The 19,856-nt window shown below is 38.2% G+C and overlaps 1 protein-coding gene across 2 annotated transcripts; it reads left to right on the top strand.

Annotated features, from left to right (window-relative positions):
- The first annotated feature begins 3,657 nt into the window (after positions 1–3,657).
- GNPNAT1 (glucosamine-phosphate N-acetyltransferase 1) lies at positions 3,658–18,305 on the top strand. 2 transcript variants are annotated; one of them, XM_081229730.1, is made up of 6 exons: positions 3,658–3,847; positions 11,532–11,699; positions 12,705–12,767; positions 14,488–14,615; positions 15,534–15,595; positions 17,085–18,305. In XM_081229730.1, the coding sequence occupies exons 2-6, from the start codon at positions 11,546–11,548 to the stop codon at positions 17,230–17,232; spliced, it is 555 nt and encodes a 184-aa protein (XP_081085856.1). In that variant the 5' UTR covers positions 3,658–3,847; positions 11,532–11,545; the 3' UTR covers positions 17,233–18,305. The 2 variants fall into 2 exon arrangements, with proteins under 2 accessions (XP_081085856.1, XP_081085855.1); XM_081229729.1 differs by having other exon boundaries at positions 3,747–3,837.
- Positions 18,306–19,856: the final 1,551 nt, after the last annotated feature.

Here is a 19,856-nt window from a genome sequence, read left to right as displayed (position 1 = left end):
TGATCCCTGGTCTGGGAAGATCCCACATGCTGTGGAGCGACTAAGCCTATATACCACAACTACTGAGCCTGTGCTCTAGAGCCCACGAGCCACAACTACTGAAGCCCACACGCTCTAGGGCCCATGTGCCACAACTACTAAGCCCACATGCTGCAACTACTGAAGCCCGCATGCCTAGAGCCTGTGGTCCACAACAAGAGAAGCCATTGCAATGAGAAGCCCACACACTGCAACGAAGAGTAGCCCTCAGGGCTTCCCTGGTGGCGCAGTGGTTGAGAGTCCACCTGCCGATGCAGGGGACGCAGGTTCGTGCCCCGGTCCGGGAAGATCCCACATGCCATGGAGCGGCTGGGCCCGTAAGCTATGGCCACTGAGCCTGTGCTCCGCAGCAGGAGAGGCCATAACAGTGAGAGGCCCGCGTACCGCAAAAAAAAAAAAAAAGAGGAGTCCCCGCTCACTGCAACTGGAGAGAGCCCGCACACAGCAACGAAGACCCAACACCACCATAAATAAACAAACAAATAAATAAATAAATAAATTTTTTAAAAAACAATATGATATTGGCATTGAAAACAGACACCTAGATCAACAGAACAAAGCAAAGAACCCAGAAATAAACCCATACATGTATGATAAATTAATTTACAACAAACAGACAAGAATATGCAGTGGGTAAAGGATGGTCTCTTCAATAAACAGTGTTAGAAAAAGCTACAACTACATGCAAAAGAACGAAACTGGACCCCTATCTTACATCCTACACAAATATCAACTCAAACTGGATTAAATGCTCAAACATAAGACCTGAAACCATAAAACTCCTAGACGAAAACATGGGGTAAGCTCCCTGACATCAGTCTTGGCAGTGATTTTTTAGATTTGATACCAAAAGCAAAAATAAACAAGTGGGACTACATCAAACTAAGAAGCTTCTGTACAGCAAAGGAAACCATAAACAAAATGAAAAGGCAACCTACCAAATGGCAGAAAACATTTGCAAACTATATATCTGACAAGAGGTTAATATCCAAAATATATAAAGAACTCATACAACTCAATAGCAATCCCCCACAATACAAAACAAACACCCCCCACCCCAAAAATAAAACCCCAATTTGATTAAAAAATGGGCAGAGGAGCTGAATAGACAGCTTCCAGTGTAGACATATGTAAAGCCAACAGGTGTATGAAAACGTGCTCAATTGTCACTAATCATTAGGGAAATGCAAATCAAAACCATAACGAGATATCACCTCACACCTGTTAGAACGGCGTCATCAAAAAGACAGATAACAAGCATTGGCAAGGGTTTGGAGAAAGGGGAACCCTTGTGTTCTACAGGTGAGAATGTAAATTGGTGCAGTCACTATGGAAAACAGTGTGGAGGTTCCTCAAAAATTTAAAAATAGAACTACCATATGATCCAGCAATCCCACTGTGGGTATTTATCCGAAGGAAACAAAATCTCTATCTTATACATCAAAAGATATATGCACCCTCATATTCATAGCAGCATTACTGACAATAGCCAAGACATGGAAAAAACCTGTGCATCCACTGACAGGTGAGTAGATAAAGAAGTTTAGGCACGCACGCACATGGTGGAATATTACTCAGCAATAAAAAAGAAGAAAATATTGCCATTTGTGAAAACATGGTTGGACCCTGAAAGCATTATGCCAAGTGAAAAAAGTCAGACAGAGAAAGACAAATACTATATAATTTCATTTATATGTAGAATCTAAACAAAAGACTAATTCATACATACAGAGAACAAATTGGTGGTTGCCAGAGTAGGGGGATGGGGGGTGAAATGAGAGGAAGGTGGTCAAAAGATACAAATTTCCACTTATAAGATAAATAAGGCCCAGGGATATAATGTGATCTATGGTGACTATAGTTAACAATACTGTACTATATATCTGAAAGTTGCTAAGAGAATAAATCCTAAAAGTTCTCATCACAAGAAAAAAATCTGTAACTATGTGTGGTGATAGATGTTAACTAAACTGATTGTGATCATTTCCCAATATATACATATATCAAATCATTATGTTGTACACCTAAACCTAATATAATGTTATATGCCAATTATATCTCTATTAAAAAAAAGAATCCATAAAATAAATAAAAATCACCAGAGGACACACCAACGGTTCTATTAAACTAGAAGGGGACACTGTCACCTGGCTACCTTGGGCTGCTCATTGCAACAGTCAAAGAAAGAGGGTCACTGTCTGGTCAAGGTGACTGACTTTGTTGAAGAGGAATTGGGTTCCTAGGGCACATTGAGGGTAAGGAGTAGTATGTCTCAAATGCACATCTTTTAGGGGTGCCTCTTAGAACTCCTGTGGTCTCTGATACATTTTATAATTAATTGTTTCACTCTGATAAATGATAAAATTTACAGGGTTCTTTTGCTCAGGAGGAGCTCATTGTAAACATAGGGCCAGAAGTCTGAAAGAAAACAAGGCTCTATGTTTCTTAAGATTAGTGGTGTTTATTTTTGTTTATGTCTTAATTCTTTTGTATGTTTAAGGGTAAAAACAAGGATAGATACAGAGAAATTTGAAATTATGAGAATACATCAATCAGCAAAAGAGTTATCTGAAATTTAAGTCTCACAAATAAGCAGAAAATATTATTTCTGGCAGACTATATATGGTGTTAATTCTTTGAACCGTATTAAGAACAATTTCAGTAAGTTGAAATTTATGGTACAAGGCAAGGAATGGGAGCTACTAGCTACGTAACTTCGGCAAATTACTTAACATCTCTGAAACTCTTTCCCAATCTGTAAATTGAGGGCACCTGCTAGTTAGGTAAGACGCTTTGTAAGTGGGAGTTCAGAGAAAAGTCAGTTTTCTTCTCCTAACCCAGGTTTTCTCAACTTCAGCAATACTGACATTTCAGCCCAGGTAATTCTTTATTGTGGGGAGCTGTTCTTTGTATTGTAAAACATGTCGCGGCGTGCCTGATCTCTACCCATATCTACCCTCTATCATCTGGAGAGATGCCAGTAACACCTCTCTCCCAGACTTGAGGTTGAAAATGACCACACATTGCCAACTGCCTCCTGGGAGGCAAAATCGCCGCAGCTGAGAATCATTGTCCTAACCCCCGTGTTCATCCAAAAAGGATCTGAGCGAGAAATAAAATAGTCTCGAAGTAGAATGCAGGGGTCCCACCTCACAGAGGCAGGATGTGTGACTCAGAAAACTGGGGATGAGGAGATTCGAGCCTCCAGCGAGTAGCCGAAGTCCTAATCAATGAATGAACTGACTACGAAGGAAAGGTGCAACGAGGGGCAAACGAAGAGGGCAGAGGTCGAGACTCTGGTCTCTGGGAACCAAAGATGCACAAACTAGACACGACTTACAGTGCTTAGATGACTCCGAGGCAGAATTATGTCCAGTTAAACCGAGACGCTGAGGCCGTGGGGGAAGCCTTAGGGAGCGAGGAGCGGGTGCCGCGCGGGGCCGGGATTCGTTGCCGGCACGCCTGCCTGGTGAAGTCCCCGCGACGTCTTCGCCACCGCCTCTTGTGCTGACGCCAGCAGCAGGCCCCGCCCCCGCCCGGCCCCCAGGCTCTCGACCCCGCCTCCGCCCGCCGTTGCCTCCTCCGCCTGCGAGCGGCCCTGCGTAAGCGGGCAGGGGCGGGCTGGAGGTGTCGGTGCTGCCACGTCCTGGCGGCGGCTCGCGGAGCGGCGGCCTTGCGGGAGACTGTAGACCCGGAGGTGGAGGAGGTGGGGCTGCCGCTGAAGCCGGATGTGGATCTAGTGCTGTGTACCCGGGTGGGTTAGAATCCAGCGGGCCTGGAGAGGAGCGCCGACTGCAGGTCTCTACGGGTGAGGGGGACCGGGGGTCGTGGGGAGAGAGCGGGGCCCGGCCGGATGCCCTGGGTTCTGGCTTGGGCCTGCCCTTCAGGTTTACCAAACAGGTGTGACTGCTACCCCCGGGCGAGGCGAGCTAGGCCCGGTCCGGGGCGGGGGGAGGTTCCGTTCGGGGAGCCGGGCATTTATCTTCGCCAGCTGGGTGCGTATGAGGGCGTAGAGGGCAGTTTGGAGCAAGTTGAGCGGACACACGCGTGGAGCAGAGGTTAGGGATGATGGCCAGTGGTCCAGCCGTGCAGGAGGTGGCCCTAGCAGGCAGGAACAGAGACTGGGGTCGAAACTAATTCTTCGTTCGTCAGGCTTTAGCGTGGGGTATTGAGACAGTTGTTCACAGTCTCTGCCGCCATCGGGTTTGAAATGGGCACGAACGCCTCTGGCCCTGTTTTCCACCGTTCCTTTCCGAGTAGCACCCCACGGCGGTCAGGAGCCACTTGAGGACATGATTCTGCTCCGAAGATCACCTGCACTGACTAAATCGGGGTTTTCACCGCAGGAAAGACGGACATCCTTTGTGTCTTCCGGGGGCTTCTACCCCTAGAAACACTGAGTACTGTGATTTCTCTTATAGGAGCTGCTTATGTAAATGGAACTCTTAAAATTTCCTAAAAAATAGAAGGGCGACTATAGTTTTGTTAGGATATACACTCGTGAATAAATCCTAGAAGGGACCTCAAGAAATCATTTAGGTCAGCTTCATTAGGCAGGATTCACTGACATTTTTTAGAATAGGGGAGACACCTCCCTGTCTGGCATGATGATGTATAATATTGGCTTCTATTGAGTATGGTACTGTAGAGCTCAAGACGGGGGAACAACATCGGAGGATTTAGTCCCAATTCACTCATTGGCTGTGTTACCTTGGGGTCAAGTACTGAAAGCTCCACGTGCTCCAGCTTGCTCATGGGTAGACTGAGAATAATGCCTAAATCACAGGGATCAAATAAACTATCAGGAAATTTTAAAATTCTCAACTGAAGTGTAACTGCATAATTTAATAAATATAGCTAGGCCTATTAAAATCATCACCGAATGAAGTGTTCTTTAGATTCACACTTCTGTCAAATTACTATTGAAATAGTTATAAAATGTATGTAGACGAACCCCAAAGTCTCAAACAGCACACGGGCCCCCTTCCTGCTTTAACCATGTACTGAAGTCATACAGTAATGCCCCGAAAGCTCTTGAGGTATATAAAGCCCATTTAGATTTGACCTTAGATTGTTTAATTTTTATATCAACTTTTGAAATCTTCATTCCCAGTGTCTTATTACTTGTTGCTCTCAGTTGCTTGATTCTAGCAGCAGCTCCTCCCCATGTGTATTCTAGTGCACTATAGATGCTGAGAAACCTGTTGAAACTGTGTCCAAAGAATGGTCAACCGACTGAAAACCTGATGTGGTCTTAGTAAAAATGAATTTGGTGTATGGTTTTTGTGATATCACTTGTAGCAGTTTAGTAATCTTTTTTTTCTTCTAGATTTTCTGAAATGTGATCTCCAGATAAGTCTTATACCATTCGTTATTCATTCACTAGGCATTTATTGGGCTAAGGTTAGGCATATATGGGCCTTTAAATGCTTGTTAACTTAGTAGTTAAACAGAAAAGGTACTTGAGAAATACTTAAGAAGGGTTAGGGTTTACTTTTTTAAATTAATCTAAAATCTTCAAAATAAGACCCCAATGAGGGAATTCCCTGGCGGTCCAGTGGTTAAGACTCGGCACTTTCACTGCTGTAGGCCCAGGTTAGATCCCTCATTGGGGAACTAAGATCTCACAAGCAGCGTGGCCAAAAAACCCAAAAAAAACCAAAACCAAAAGAAACAGAACAAAATAAGACCTCAATGATAATGGTGAAATTCAGCTTCAAACAACTGTGCGGTTCTGTTTACTGAAATTTCCTATATTGTGGTACCTGGGGGCACTTTAAGATGCTGAAAATTATTTCTTTTGTAAACCAAATAAATTTACCTGTTTTGCTCTTTTATAAATGCTTTTGAAATTTAGTATCAAATCACATCTTACTTTAACTTGCCCAGCATATTAATTGGGCACCAGCAGAATTTACTGTATGGGGACAGAATAAGATAAAAGAAGGTAACCTTAAGTATGGCTCTGTTTTGTAAAATAGCTCATATAAACATTTTGATATTAATTTTTTTAAAGATTTTTTTGATGTGGACCATTTTTAAAGTCTTTATTGAATTTGTTACAGTATTGCTTCTGTTCTATGTTCTGGCTTTTTGGCCACGAGGCATGTGGGATCTTAGCTCCCCGACCAGGGATCAAACCTGCACCCCCTGCGATGGGAGGCTAAGTCTTAACCGCTGGACTGCCAGGGAAGTCCCTTGATATTAATTTTTTATTGCCATAAGAATATGGATTCTTATTTCTATCCAGAACGCATTAAGTACTTTAACTAGCCTGAAATTCTTACTTTCCAAATATAAGTGCTGCTTTGACTAAATTTTAAACTCTTGCACAATAAAGTAGAGAATTCACCTTCACTAGTGCCTCTTCAATACTACAGAGTATAGAGTCTGGAGTCATGCAGAAATGGTTGCATAATTTGTGGCAACTCGTGAAAAATGAAAATGCAGGGCTCTTTGTTTAAAAATTATTAACAATTTCGACAGTGGCAGCAGAGAACTAAGTGCGGGGCCCTGTGTCCTTGAAGCTGGCCCTGCTACCTGGTTGTGAATCCTCACTGTTCCTTATTTGCTCTGTTATCTTGAACTAGTTACTGTGCCTGCTTTCTGGTCTGATACATCTTTCATTGTATTTTCATTTGTATATAAAGTACTCAATAAATATTAGCCAGTATCATTTATTTTTAATCATTCATGGAATAAGACCATCGATTAAAGAAAAGCACAGGAAAATATTAGTATTTACTAATACTAGTGTTTAAAATTCTTTAAAGCCTTCAAATCCTAATTCTTCTGTGTACTTCTCCCCTCTCTCTCAGAAATTATTAACCCTATTTTGCGAGTTTTCTAGGCACATTTCATTGTAAACTCAGGCAACTTTATAGGAAGAAGAAATCTAGTTAACTTTAAATTATGTTAATGTCCATCCACATTTCATTTTGAGCTTTCTTTAAACTTCATGCTTACAACTATATGTTAAATAGCATGAACATCAAAATGTTTAAATGGTATGTTGTCTTGAAGAACTTAAATTTGTAATACTTTCTGACTTCTGCACTTAATGTACACATTTTACTTTATTGATATTTAGCCTGTTTATCTGTATACCTGAAAAACAATTTTGTTATCCATCTTTCAGATTAGAGTACTCTCAAAAGCCTCAGGGGTCCAATTATCAGGGACAAATACTAAAGCGCATGCACTAAAATTAATCTACAAAAAAAATCTGTTTCAAGTGGACCATAAGCTTGTTAAATTTTATGAATGATTGTTTTAATCATCACAGTTTCCTTTCCTTACTATTCTTAGATCCAGGCATAGTTTTTACAGCATAACATGATCTGAGTCCTTTTTGAAGGAAAGAAAACAAACCTCTCAGTATTCTACATAGTAACTATTATTTTTAAAGTTCTTTCTTTCCTTTCCAAGAATGCTTTGTTTAACATAAACATAATAGATAATCTTTCTGTAGGTCCTGTACCCAGCACAGTGCCTAACTCACGAATTAATTTAAAGGTGAACAAAGTTAACAAGAATGTATAAAAATAAATTTTAAATTAGTTGCTAACTTAAGTATCAATGTATCTTGTTGAAAACTTGCCCTGTGCCAGGCACTGTTAGGTACTTGTATACAGTAATTCATTTCTTCCAACAATTTCATCTCCATTTTACAAATGAGGCAACATTCTCAGTTTAACTTCCTTAGCCATCATCACACAGTTGAGGTTTGAACACCAGGTCTGACTCCAGAGCTCATGCTCTTTCCATGTCTAGGTTTCAATTTCAGCTTTGCTAATCCTGTGACCTTGGGCAAGTTACTTGTCTATACCTGCATTTCCTCATCTGTTGAAATGGAGATAATAATCATCCCTACCCTGTAGGATTGTTATAGTAAGTGAATTAGTAATGTGTAAAGTTCTTTGAACAATGCTGGCACATAAGTGCCAAACAAATGTTAACTTCTATTATTACATCACAGTACCTTCCCAAAGCCTCTGCTATACTGCAGCAGAGTATATATATATATTATATATATATTACCTATATATAATAGTTACATAGGGTTATACAGTTCAGTCGACCTTTACGGAAAACTTAAGAATAGTTGCCCTTAAGCATATTGTGACTTATGAAATAGGGAACATCTGGGAGTTGGGTTATTGGGGAAATTGTTCTGTTATTAAGTGGGCTTTAATTTTTCTGGCATTGCTTTCTTGTTTTATGGTAGTATGTTATGGATATATATCTTTAAATTCTTTGTTTCAAAGAAGTACAGGCAGGTATCAAATAGAATACAGCTGATCCTGAACAACACAGGTTTGAACTGCAAGGATCCACTTATATACGGATTTTTTTCAACAGTAAATATTACAGTACTACACATTCCAAGGTTGGTTAAATCCACGGATATGGAACTGCAGATACAGAGGGCCGACTATAAGTTATACATGGTTTTTCAACTGCGCATTTTTGACTGTGTGGAGGACTGGCACCCTAAACCCATGTTGTTCAAGGGTCAACTGTGGTTTTTGTAGCTGGGCATGGGCTTACAAATCAAAGTTCAGTGTTGCCTTACAATCTCCTAATAATTGTTAGGAAGACTTTCCTCCAGCAGCTCTGTTCCACAGAAGTGTGCCCCACCAGACTATTTTTTTTTTGTCTGCGTTGGGTCTTCGTTGCTGCACGCGGTCTTTCTCTTGTTGCGGCGAGCGGGGGCTACTCTTCGTTGTGGTGTGCAGGCTTCTCATTGCAGTGGCTTCTCTTGTTGTGGAGCACGGGCTCTAGGCGCACGGGCTTCAGTAGGTGTGGCTCGCGTGCTCTAGAGCGCAGGCTCAGTAGTTGTGGCATATGGGCTTAGTTGCTTCGTGGCATGTGGAATCTTCCCGGACCAGGGCTTAAACCTGTGTCCCCTGCATTGGCAGGCAGATTCTTAACCACTGCGCCACCAGGGAAGCACCCCCCCCACACCAGCCATTTTTATGCTTCATATGTTTTTCATTCTTTCTATCATTATATCTTATTTAAGTCTCACTTTTATTAGACCACACCTAATAAGAACCTGACCATTTCTGAATGTTCAGAAGAGAGGAAAATACCGTAATTGATCGTTTTTCAATAGCATGAAAATCACTGGCTATTTTTTTTAACATCTTTATTGGAGTATAATTGCTTTACAATGGTGTATTAGTTTCTGCTTTATAACAGAGTGAATCAGTTATACATATACATATATCCCCATATCTCTTCCCTCTTGCATCTCCCTCCCTCCCACTCTCCCTATCCCACCCCTCTAGGTGGTCACAAAACACCGAGCTTATCTCCCTGTGCTATGCACCTGCTTCCTACTAGCTATCTATTTTACATTTGGTAGTGTATATATGTCCATGCCACTCTCTTTGTCTCAGCTTACCCTTCCCCCTCCCCATGTCCTCAAATCCATTCTCTAGTAGGTCTGCATCTTTATTCCCATCTTGCCCCTAGGTTCTTCATGACCTTTTTTTTTGTTTTTTAGATTCCATATATGTGTTAGCATACAGTATTTGTTTTTCTCTTTCTGACTTACTTCACTCTGTATGACAGACTCTAGGTCCATCCACCTCACTACAAATAACTCAATTTCGTTTCTTTATATGGCTGAGTAATATTCCATTGTATACATGTGCCACATCTTCTTTATCCATTCATCCAGTGATGGACACTTACGTTGCTTCCATGTCCTGACTATTGTAAATAGAGCTGCAGTGAACATTGTGGTACATGACTCTTTCTGAATTATGGTTTTCTCAGGGTACATGCCTGGTAGTGGGATTGCTGGGTCATATGGTGTTCTATTTTTAGTTTTTTAAGGAACCTCCATACTGTTCTCCATAGTGGCTGTATCAATTTACGTTCCCACCAACACTGCAAGAGTGTTCCCTTTTCTCCACACCCTCTCCAGCATTTATTGTTTCTAGATTTTTTGATGATGGCCATTCTGACCTGTGTGAGATATCTCATTGTAGTTTTGATTTGCATTTCTCTAATGATTAATGATGTTGAGCATTCTTTCTTGTGTTTGTTGGCAATCTGTTTATCTTCTTTGGAGAAACATCTGTTATGTCTTCTGCCCATTTTTGGATTGGGTTGTTTTTTTGCTATTGAGCTGCATGAGCTGCTTGTAAAATTTGGAGATTAATCCTTTGTCAGTTGCTTCATTTGCAAATATTTTCTCCCATTCTGAGGGTTGTCTTTTCGTCTTGTTTCTGGTTTCCTTTGCTGTGCAAAAGGTTTTAAGTTTAATTAGGTCCCATTTGTTTATTTTTGTTTTTATTTCCATTTCTCTAGGAGGTGGGTCAAAAAGGATCTTGCTGGGATTTATGTCATAGAGTGTTCTGCCTGTGTTTTCCTCTAAGAGTTTGATAGCATCTGGCCTTACATTTAGGTCTTTAATCCATTTTGAGCTTATTTTTGTGTGTGGTGTCAGGGAGTGTTCTAATTTCTTTCTTTTACATGTAGCTGTCCAGTTTTCCCAGCACCACTTATTGAAGAGGCTGTCTTTTCTCCATTGTATATTCTTGCCTCCTTTATCAAAGATAAGGTGACCATATGTGCATGGGTTTATCTCTGGGCTTTCTATCCTGTTCCATTGATCTATATTTCTGTTTTTGTGACACTGGCTATTCTTTTTTTTTTTTTTTTTTTTTTTTTTGCGGTACGCGGGCCTCTCACTGTTGTGGCTTCTCCCGTTGCGGAGCACAGGCTCCGGACGTGCAGGCTCAGCAGCCATGGCTCACGGGCCCAGCCGCTCCGCGGCATGTGGGATCTTCCCAGACCGGGGCACGAACCCGCATCCCCTGCATCGGCAGGCGGACTCTCAACCACTGCGCCACCAGGGAAGCCCACACTGGCTATTCTTAAGCTGCTTAGATGCAGCTGAGAAACTTACAGATTTTTAGAAAGACTGCTGTGAAAACAAAATCCAGTAGTCTTGTTGTGAATCTATCATAGCTGAGACCAAATATTCCAGTGAATGCAGAGAATTTTCTGTTCATGGTTCATAATTTTTAAAAAAGTTACACGCCCAGTAAGTCTTCTTTAGTGTCAGGTAAAACTGATGAGTTACTCCTTAGCCCAATAATAAAATTCAAATAATGTAAAAAAAAAAAAAAAAAAAAAGAGCGAGCTCCTGAAAAGTCAGCTATTCACAGTGCTACACTAGTAGCACTGACCCAGAGGAAAAAATGCTTTAAAAGTCCTACTAGAAAATGGAGTTTTCAAGTGTAAAACTTCTAAATTTAGTCACTTGTTTACTGTCTGATAGAATCTGTGAGTTTTCTATAGAGCTCTAGCTGTGGCATTTGATGTTAGAGTCAGGATAGGCTAAAATAAAATATCTTGCATACCTGTTAAAGAATTTTTCTAATTGCATTAATTTTTATAAAGAAATTGACATTCTTGACAATCAACAATTTTCTATTAAACAAAATGCCTTAACATTTAAAATTTTATTTTAGACCTTACTGCAAAGATGAAACCTGATGAAACGCCTATGTTTGACCCAAGTCTACTCAAAGAAGTGGATTGGAGTCAGAATACGGCTACATTTTCTCCAGCCATTTCCCCAACACATCCTGGAGAAGGTTTGGTTTTGAGGCCTCTTTGTACTGCTGATTTAAATAGAGGTATGGATTCAGTTTACAAAATCTGGTTAGACTTATAGTTAGCATTATGTGTTCTCCACAAACATGATGATGCCTATAATTTTTAAAAATACTATAGGACTTTTATATTATTTTTTGTGCTTAAATTTTAAAGTGACTGAGAACTCAATTCCAATGTGTACAGACCAGATGTTACTGTATTACAGTACTGTATTACAGTATTTCAAATGACTTAAGTACAACAGTGTTCCTTCCTAATTAAGCAGCCAAAAAGGGGAAATTATCTTGTATAATGACACATAGGAAGAATCTTCTCTAAGAAGCTGGATGGGGAATGAGGATAAAGATAATTTGCCTTGGATAAGTTGCAAAAAGTTTTGTCTACGTGTATTCCTTTTTTTAACATCTAAATTCTCCAAAATGATTTCCTTAAATTTCAGTAATCAAAAATCAACTTTTTACAGTTTTCTTCTTGGTAGGAAATCTTAAGAAACTATTATATTTTGGTCAAATTAATTATTGGGTGTATAGAAGTTAAGATTCTCAACATTCTATGCTATTCACATTAATTTAACGTGACATTAATGAAATTAATCAGGAATCTTTAAAAACTGTAGTCTCAACAATGTTATTTAATTTTATTTTACAAATAGTATATTTGGTCATAATGAGAATCTTGCATTTTTAAGTAAAACCAAAGCACATATTTGGGAAAATTCGGCATCCCTTGCATTGAATGTAACGCAAATTACATTGAAAACTGTACATGCTGGTTCTGTAAATATTGAGTATTAAGGTCAGCACTATTCCAAAAATGTTATGCAGGCAAAAACATTGGTAAAACCTATTACTATTTGTTTTACGTAGTGATAATAGAAAGAATAATGGGTTTCAGTTTAATCTTTTCAAATAGTTCATTACATAAAGTTTTGAAAAAATAATTGCCCACCAGCTTGACACATTACTTCTTTTGATATATATTTCATTTGCTGTTCTCATGACTTGAAATCTGTTTTTCAAAACTAGGTTTTTTTAAGGTACTAGGTCAGCTGACAGAGACTGGAGTTGTCAGCCCGGAACAATTTATGAGTAAGTCCTACAGTCTCTTTTTCCTGAAGGAAAAGAAATAAAGGGAAACAAGATTTTATTTTTGTTTAGAGCTCTGTTCAGTGTCTACTTGTGGTTTTGTTCAAATAGCTCGAAATTATTCAAATAACAAATTAGCTATTTTCTTATTTAAATGTTTAATGTGGCTAACTGTTTTAGAATCCAAATGTAGCAACTACCATGTTTTACAAAATACCTGGCTACTTTTAGATAATTACTGTAGCACAGAGCCTGTGTGGCAGCCTTAGAGACTGTGTTTTATTGTAGTGTTTACCTTTCATGTGGTTAGGTCATTTCACGGAAATTTCATCACCCAATCAAAAATGTAAGAAAATACGTTCTAAATTTATTTTTTGGTTCATTTATATTGAATTTTAAGGTTGGCTGGTATCTTTTAGTTCATCCCTCCCCCTTTTTAATACATATGAGAGGATGGAAATTAAAAGAGAGGTCAAATGACTTACCCAAGATCACAGGTAGTTATTGGTAAGAAAAGAACTACAACCTTCCTGACTCCATCCAATGCTGTTAACAGTGTCTTCCTATTTTCTTCATTTCCTTCAGTAGGTAATTTTATTTTGTACTCTATATGACCTTCCTGAGGTGAAGATTATTATTTCCTGATTCTCATTGTTTCTTTTCCTTCATTGAATTTATTTCTTCCCACTCCAGACCCATTACTAGAACAAGACTGTGGAAATAAACAGTATGTTGAGACTGTTAGGCTCAGTTTTTATTCCTGAATTCTTCTTTGCAGGCATATCAGATTAGATGAGAAATCATGTTATTTCATCAATATAAGTACTAAAAGTCAATTTGAGGGGAAGATATTTATTCCACTTTTGCTCCTGTTTGCTATGTGGCTTTGGAAAAATCTGGGAAATGAAGACTTATTTTTTTTTTTTTTGCGGTACGCGGGCCTCTCACTGTTGTGGCCTCTCCCATTGCGGAGCACAGGCTCCGGACACGCAGGCTCAGCGGCCATGGCTCACGGGCCCAGCCGCTCCGCAGCATGTGGGATCCTCCAGGACCGGGGCACGAACCCGCGTCCCCTGCATCGGCAGGTAGACTCTCAACCACTGCGCCACCAGGGAAGCCCCAAGGCTTATTTTTTTTTATCTACTTCACAAGGTGCTTTCAAAGCAAACAAAAATGATTCTATTTCTAAAACAGGTCATGTAATCATGGAACACTTGAGAGCACAAAGGGAAAATTGAAAACTACTTTGTCAAGTTATTTTAAAATCAAAAGACTAAAAATTAAATGGAGACACATAAACATTCTCTTATTAAAATTTGCAAAGAGTTCTGTGTGAATATCTGTTAAGTGAAAAGGTTAAAGGAATCAATTTAAAGTTAACTAGTAATGAAGATATGAAAGTTTTCATTCACTAGTCACAGAAATGGCAACATGTACAATTTATTTGTATTTTAAATGCTGTTCATCTAAAATAGCTATATTAGTCTTACTTTATTTTGCTAGAAGATTTTTTAAATGTATGGACTATTTTCCAGTTGATATTGATTGCTGATATTTCAACTACATGGTCATTTTTAATAATTGATATTTTCTTTAAAATTACTGTGGTAAAATAGCTACAAATATTCAATAATATTTATTGAAGTAAGCTAATTCTAGTATTTTTCTGGCACCTAATAAAGTTTAATGTCTACCACATAACACTATTTTCCAATTTCCACAGAATCTTTTGAGCACATGAAGAAATCTGGGGATTATTATGTTACAGTTGTGGAAGATGTAACTTTAGGACAGATAGTTGCTACAGCAACTCTGATAATAGAACATAAATTCATCCATTCCTGTGCTAAGGTATGTGTTCATTAATGCTTATGAGTAAAATGGATATGTGTTTTCTAGCAAAATCGACTGAGTTACCATTAGACAAGTCTGTTTTCCCACTGCTTTTTATTGTAAAATGAGAGAGCTAAATATTGGCTAGAATAAAATTTTTGCTTCTTAGAAATCACTTAGTAACAGTCAATTTCCCATTGTCTTCTAAGAGTTATGAGGAAGAAAATGTGTTAATAATATGAATTCTCTGCTAAAAATTGTTCTGTAAGGTGTTAGAATTGGTATAGACATAGAGAAATCAAGTCAGCATCGTGGAATTTGGCAGTAATGTTTGGAATCTCTAATGCTAATTTTTATTCAAAAACAATACTTTGAATACACTACATTAACACAAATTCCCATCCGTTTCCCAGTGGTAAAGGGTTCAGAATAATCTATTCTGTTCTAATTGTGACACTTCTAATGCCTGTAGATTTCCTTCACTCCTCATGACTCACATGAAATAGTAAAGAAAACAAAACCTAGGTAATCCAATGGGAATATGATAGAAAACACTTGGAATTATTCTGTGAAGTATGAATTTTGGTGTGGTTTCTGTACTAGAAATTAATAAACTGTATTTGGATGTCTGAAATAAATTGCAGTTATGCAAGGAGTAGGATGATGGATGTAGTACATTCATGACAAGATTACATTTTGGTGATGTGGATTCTGAGACTTGCTTTAAAATGGGTGGGAGGGTTTAAGATACAGACAGAGCAAAATTAGGCCACAAATTGATTGTATTATCTCCTCTATAATAGTAAGTTAAAAATTTTTGCATTTTGCAAAGTTCAGGTTTACAAAACATTTATCAATTAATTCTTACCGTCACTTGTTGATTTAACTAAAACAAAACTACATGCTTAGTCCTTTAAACATTGTAAATATTTTCAGAGAGGAAGAGTAGAAGATGTTGTTGTTAGTGATGAATGCAGAGGAAAGCAGCTTGGCAAATTGTAAGTAGGCAGAAACAAGGTAACCCTGGATAAATTAGATACTCTTTGTGTTTCAGTTTACAGTGCCTTGCAAGATACTTTTTAAAAAATGTTTTCCTGTTTGAAGTTTTTTAAGCATCATTAATTATGAACTCATTCTCACTCCATAGCTTAGACTGAATTTAATGAAGAAATAAGGTATTTTTATATAATTTTTACCATAAAGTTTGGAAATTGGAAGTGTACTGTTAAAACAGCAACACCTTAGCTATTAACTTTTAATAGTAGTACTTTTTTTTTTTTTTTTTTTGCAGTACGCGGGCCTCTCACTGTTGTGGCCTCTCCCGTTGCGGAGCACAGGCTCCGAATGCACAGGCTCATTGGCCATGGCTCACGGGCCCAGCCGCTCCGCGGCATGTGGGATCTTCCCAGATGGGGGCACAAACCCACGTCCCCTGCATCGGCAGGCGGACTCTCAACCACTGCGCCACCAGGGAAGCCCCAGTAGTACTCTTATAGTAGTAGGAAACAGAAACTTTTGGTGAGCCAAGTAATTTGTCCGTTTCTCTGTCATATTTAAAAACAAAGGAAATGTTTCAGTTACGGAAGTTTTAGAACCATGTACTGAAACAGCCTTCACAATGTAATCCTCTATACATTTATCTATATCTTTTAAAGTAAGTTTCATAGGTTTATTGCTTATTTATAAAATAGAACTTGCTTTTTAATATTATCCCTTCTGAGTTTTAAGGAATTCACTCAGTAAATATTAAGCACCTGCTATATGCCAGATACTATTCAATGTATTTGGTATACATCAGTGAACGAAAGAGACCAATTTCTAGTATTTCTAGTCCATGTAACTTAGTCATGACTTTTATAATTGTGTAACTTCAATCAAGAGGTTCTGTCTTCAGAATAAGATTTTTCAATCTATACAACATGAGAAAACCCTTCAGGTATTTTTGTAGATCTTTCCTAGTTTTTATAAAGATGTATACATTTTTGCTTTGTTTACACTTCATATTAGTTAGACCAATCCAGAGTTAACCTAATACATTCTTTCACAAATATTTAAGTAACTTTAAAAATGATAAAGAACAAAGCAATTATTTACCCATTTTATGTTGGCTATTCCTAAATAGTTTGAATAGATCTAGAGAAAAAGATTAATTTTGGCCATATTTTTTAAAAGGTTTCTAGTCTTTGGTGTTAATATTAAAACCTATTTTTAAAGAGGGTTTAGGGTAATATTTGTTCTATTTATTAATAGGCTGGAGATTACTAAAGTATATTTGAAACAAAATCAAATGCTTTGGGTGATTTAAATGTTTAACCACTTACAATCTGAATATTTAAATGAATATAGTGGGAAAGGCCATGATCTAATAAACCTGTTTGTAATACAAACTTGAAGTTTTATGTGATATTCACTCACATTGTTACTAAAATCCATTTTTATTAACAAATGCTCTATGCCTTGCCTACCTTTTTTTTCCTTTAATTTCAGGTTATTATCAACCCTTACTTTGCTAAGCAAGAAACTGAACTGTTATAAGATTACCCTTGAATGTCTACCACAAAACGCTGGTTTCTATAAAAAGTTTGGATATACAGTATCTGAAGAAAACTACATGTGTCAGAGGTTTCTAAAGTAAAACCTTTTAAGAAAGACATCTGTCAAAGGAGCTGATGCAACAAGGCTACACTCTCTTCCTAGAGTTAAAATATTTTGTTGCTGCAACCCAGTGACCTCCATAAATACTGGATTGAAGAAAACACTGTAATACAAGTATAATGATATTTAGAAGATTGCTTTGGGCTGGTGAGACATGCTGAATTTAGATTACAGATGAAATTATTAAGGGGATGATTTTTAACCAAAGGATTATATTTTTAACTTGAATCTTTTCTTGCATTGTATTTTTCTAAAGTTTGGCTTTATTTCATAGTAGTCAGTATAGGTAGTAAGAAGTTATATGTCTGCTATCTGTACTGCTCATTAAAAAAAAAAAGCATACAGTGAATAAGGCTGTTTCTTATCACGTTCATAAAATTAATATTTTTTTCAAAGAAATATATCTAAATACCACTTAGGGGTGTATCATTTCACATATATTACGTGAAATTGGATGTTAGACATATTATAACTAAATGTAGTTCAGTCCAACATTTGCTGATCCTAATACTATACTGGCAAACCTGGTGAGCCTTTAAAATAAGGAGAAATGAAAATTAACTTCTTATAAAATGTGACAATTTAAATGTACATCTAAAAGTTGATATAATTCTAATGTAGCTGAAGTACCATCTGTCTTATATGTGAAATATAATAATTATTCATTTGTTTAAAATATCTAAGAGAAATATAAGGTACTTTTTAACAGTGAATTAGTAAATCCTGGCATATTATGTATTTCTGATTTCTCATTTTTCCAGGGGTGTCCGAGCCTCTCTTCTGAGTAACATTTTTATGAAAATGGATTACAAAATTGAGTGGAGTATTTTAAAATGTATCATACTGCATTTATTACATTCTTAAAATGTTGATGGAAGTTTTTCTATTTAATATGATTATAATGGTACTATTATTCTGGTCACTATCCTATTTTGATTTTATTTTAATTATTTTTTTAAGTTGAAATAAGAATTAGATACTTCACTACTGGTTCGAATCTTTTACGTTTCATGTTACATTAAACCTGTTCATATGAATAGTCTTTTGTTAGAATCCAAATGTTTTCTGTGCTTTTCTTGAGTTGTCTATTGAATTATTAGGTCAAGTCATGGTTCATAAAATCTTAGTTTTGTGTACCCTTTGTAAAAGGAGCTTAGAAAGTAAAGACCACCTGTTTCTCATCCCTTTGATCCACACCTACCTCAACTAGATTTCAGATTTCCCTCCTTGCAGTAAAGCTAAAGTTGGCTTTCTAAAACAACAGAAATTCTTCACCAACAGAGGGTGTACTACTCACCTGCTGATGACATAGGCAGATGAATTGATCTGTCCCTAGTGAAAGCAACAAAGCTAAGTTTTGCTTTTTTAGGAGTCCTATAACCTTGGTAACAGCAGCTTTACTAGGTACAGTCTGGTAATTTAAAACCTCTGTTAACAAATAAACCTAATAGGGATTTCCCTGGTGGTCCAGTGGTTAAGACTCTGCGCTCCCACTGCAGGGGGCATGGGTTCGATCCCTGGTTGGGGAACTAAGATCCCGCATGCTGTGCTGCATGGCCAGGAAAAAAACACCACCAAAAAAACCCCTAATAAAAGGTAAAATTAAATGCTTTACTGAACAATTTGAAGTAAAACTATAAGGTGGCTATTTCAATAAATCCCTTTAAATAGTGTTCTTTTTTTATTTTGCGGTACGCAGGCCTCTCACTGTTGTGGCCTCTCCCGTTGCGGAGCACAGGCTCCAGACGCGCAGGCTCAGCAGCCATAGCTCACGGTCCTAGCCGCTCTGCGGCATGTGGGATCTTCCCGGACCGGGGCACGAACCCGTATCCCCTGCACCGGCAAGCGGACTCTCAACCACTGCGCCACCAGGGAAGCCCCTAAATAGTGTTCTTAAGGTCTTATCTTAAATCCCCCCCTACAGGAAATAGAGTTGTAGGTAAGGTGAAATACATAAAAATTGTGCCATTGAGGAAACTGATGATCTGTATTTAGCTTTAGTTAACCAGAGAAATAACGATTTTTCTAAGCCATTTTGTGGGTAAAATTGAGTATGAAAAAAACTGCATAGAACATTTCAATATATACATTTTTGAGCATTGTTTACTTTTTTTTTTTTTTTTTTTTTGCGGTACGCGGGCCTCTCACTGCTGTGGCCTCTCCCGTTGCGGAGCACAGGCTCCGGGCGCGCAGGCCCAGCGGCCATGGCTCACGGGCCCAGCCGCTCCGCGGCACGTGGGATCTTCCCGGACCGGGGCACGAACCCGTGTCCCCTGCAACGGCAGGCGGACTGTCAACCAGTGCGCCACCAGGGAAGCCCCTGAGCATTGTTTACTTTTGAAAAGGTATAACGAAGTGGCAATTGTGATTTTTATTTTGCTCCATGTATTTTATATATTTGTATTTCACTGACTCTCAAGCACTTTTTTTTCTTTTTTACATGTAACATTTGGAAATCTGGATGCATTTTATGATCAGTGGCTTGTCTTAGTTTATTCAGCAATATTTTTTGCCTTTTAGTAGGATCAAAAAGATGGTGTAGTGATGCTAATGATGATGTCTTAGATTTAATGAAGAATATTATGTAGGTAGGCTAACAAAGGG

Source organism: Mesoplodon bidens (assembly GCF_964165515.1).
Source record: "Mesoplodon bidens genome assembly, chromosome: 3".
NCBI classification, from domain to species: Eukaryota; Metazoa; Chordata; class Mammalia; order Artiodactyla; family Ziphiidae; genus Mesoplodon; species Mesoplodon bidens.
This window is presented reverse-complemented; position numbering and strand designations above follow the sequence as displayed.

Bases quoted from the DNA above. Each gene is read 5' to 3' on its own strand.
- GNPNAT1 (XM_081229730.1), top strand. From the start codon at position 11,546: ATGAAACCTGATGAAACGCCTATGTTTGACCCAAGTCTACTCAAAGAA. The intron at 11,700-12,704 runs GTATGGATTCAG...TTTCAAAACTAG, and splicing joins TACTGCTGATTTAAATAGAG to GTTTTTTTAAGGTACTAGGT. The intron at 15,596-17,084 runs GTAAGTAGGCAG...CTTTAATTTCAG, and splicing joins GGAAAGCAGCTTGGCAAATT to GTTATTATCAACCCTTACTT.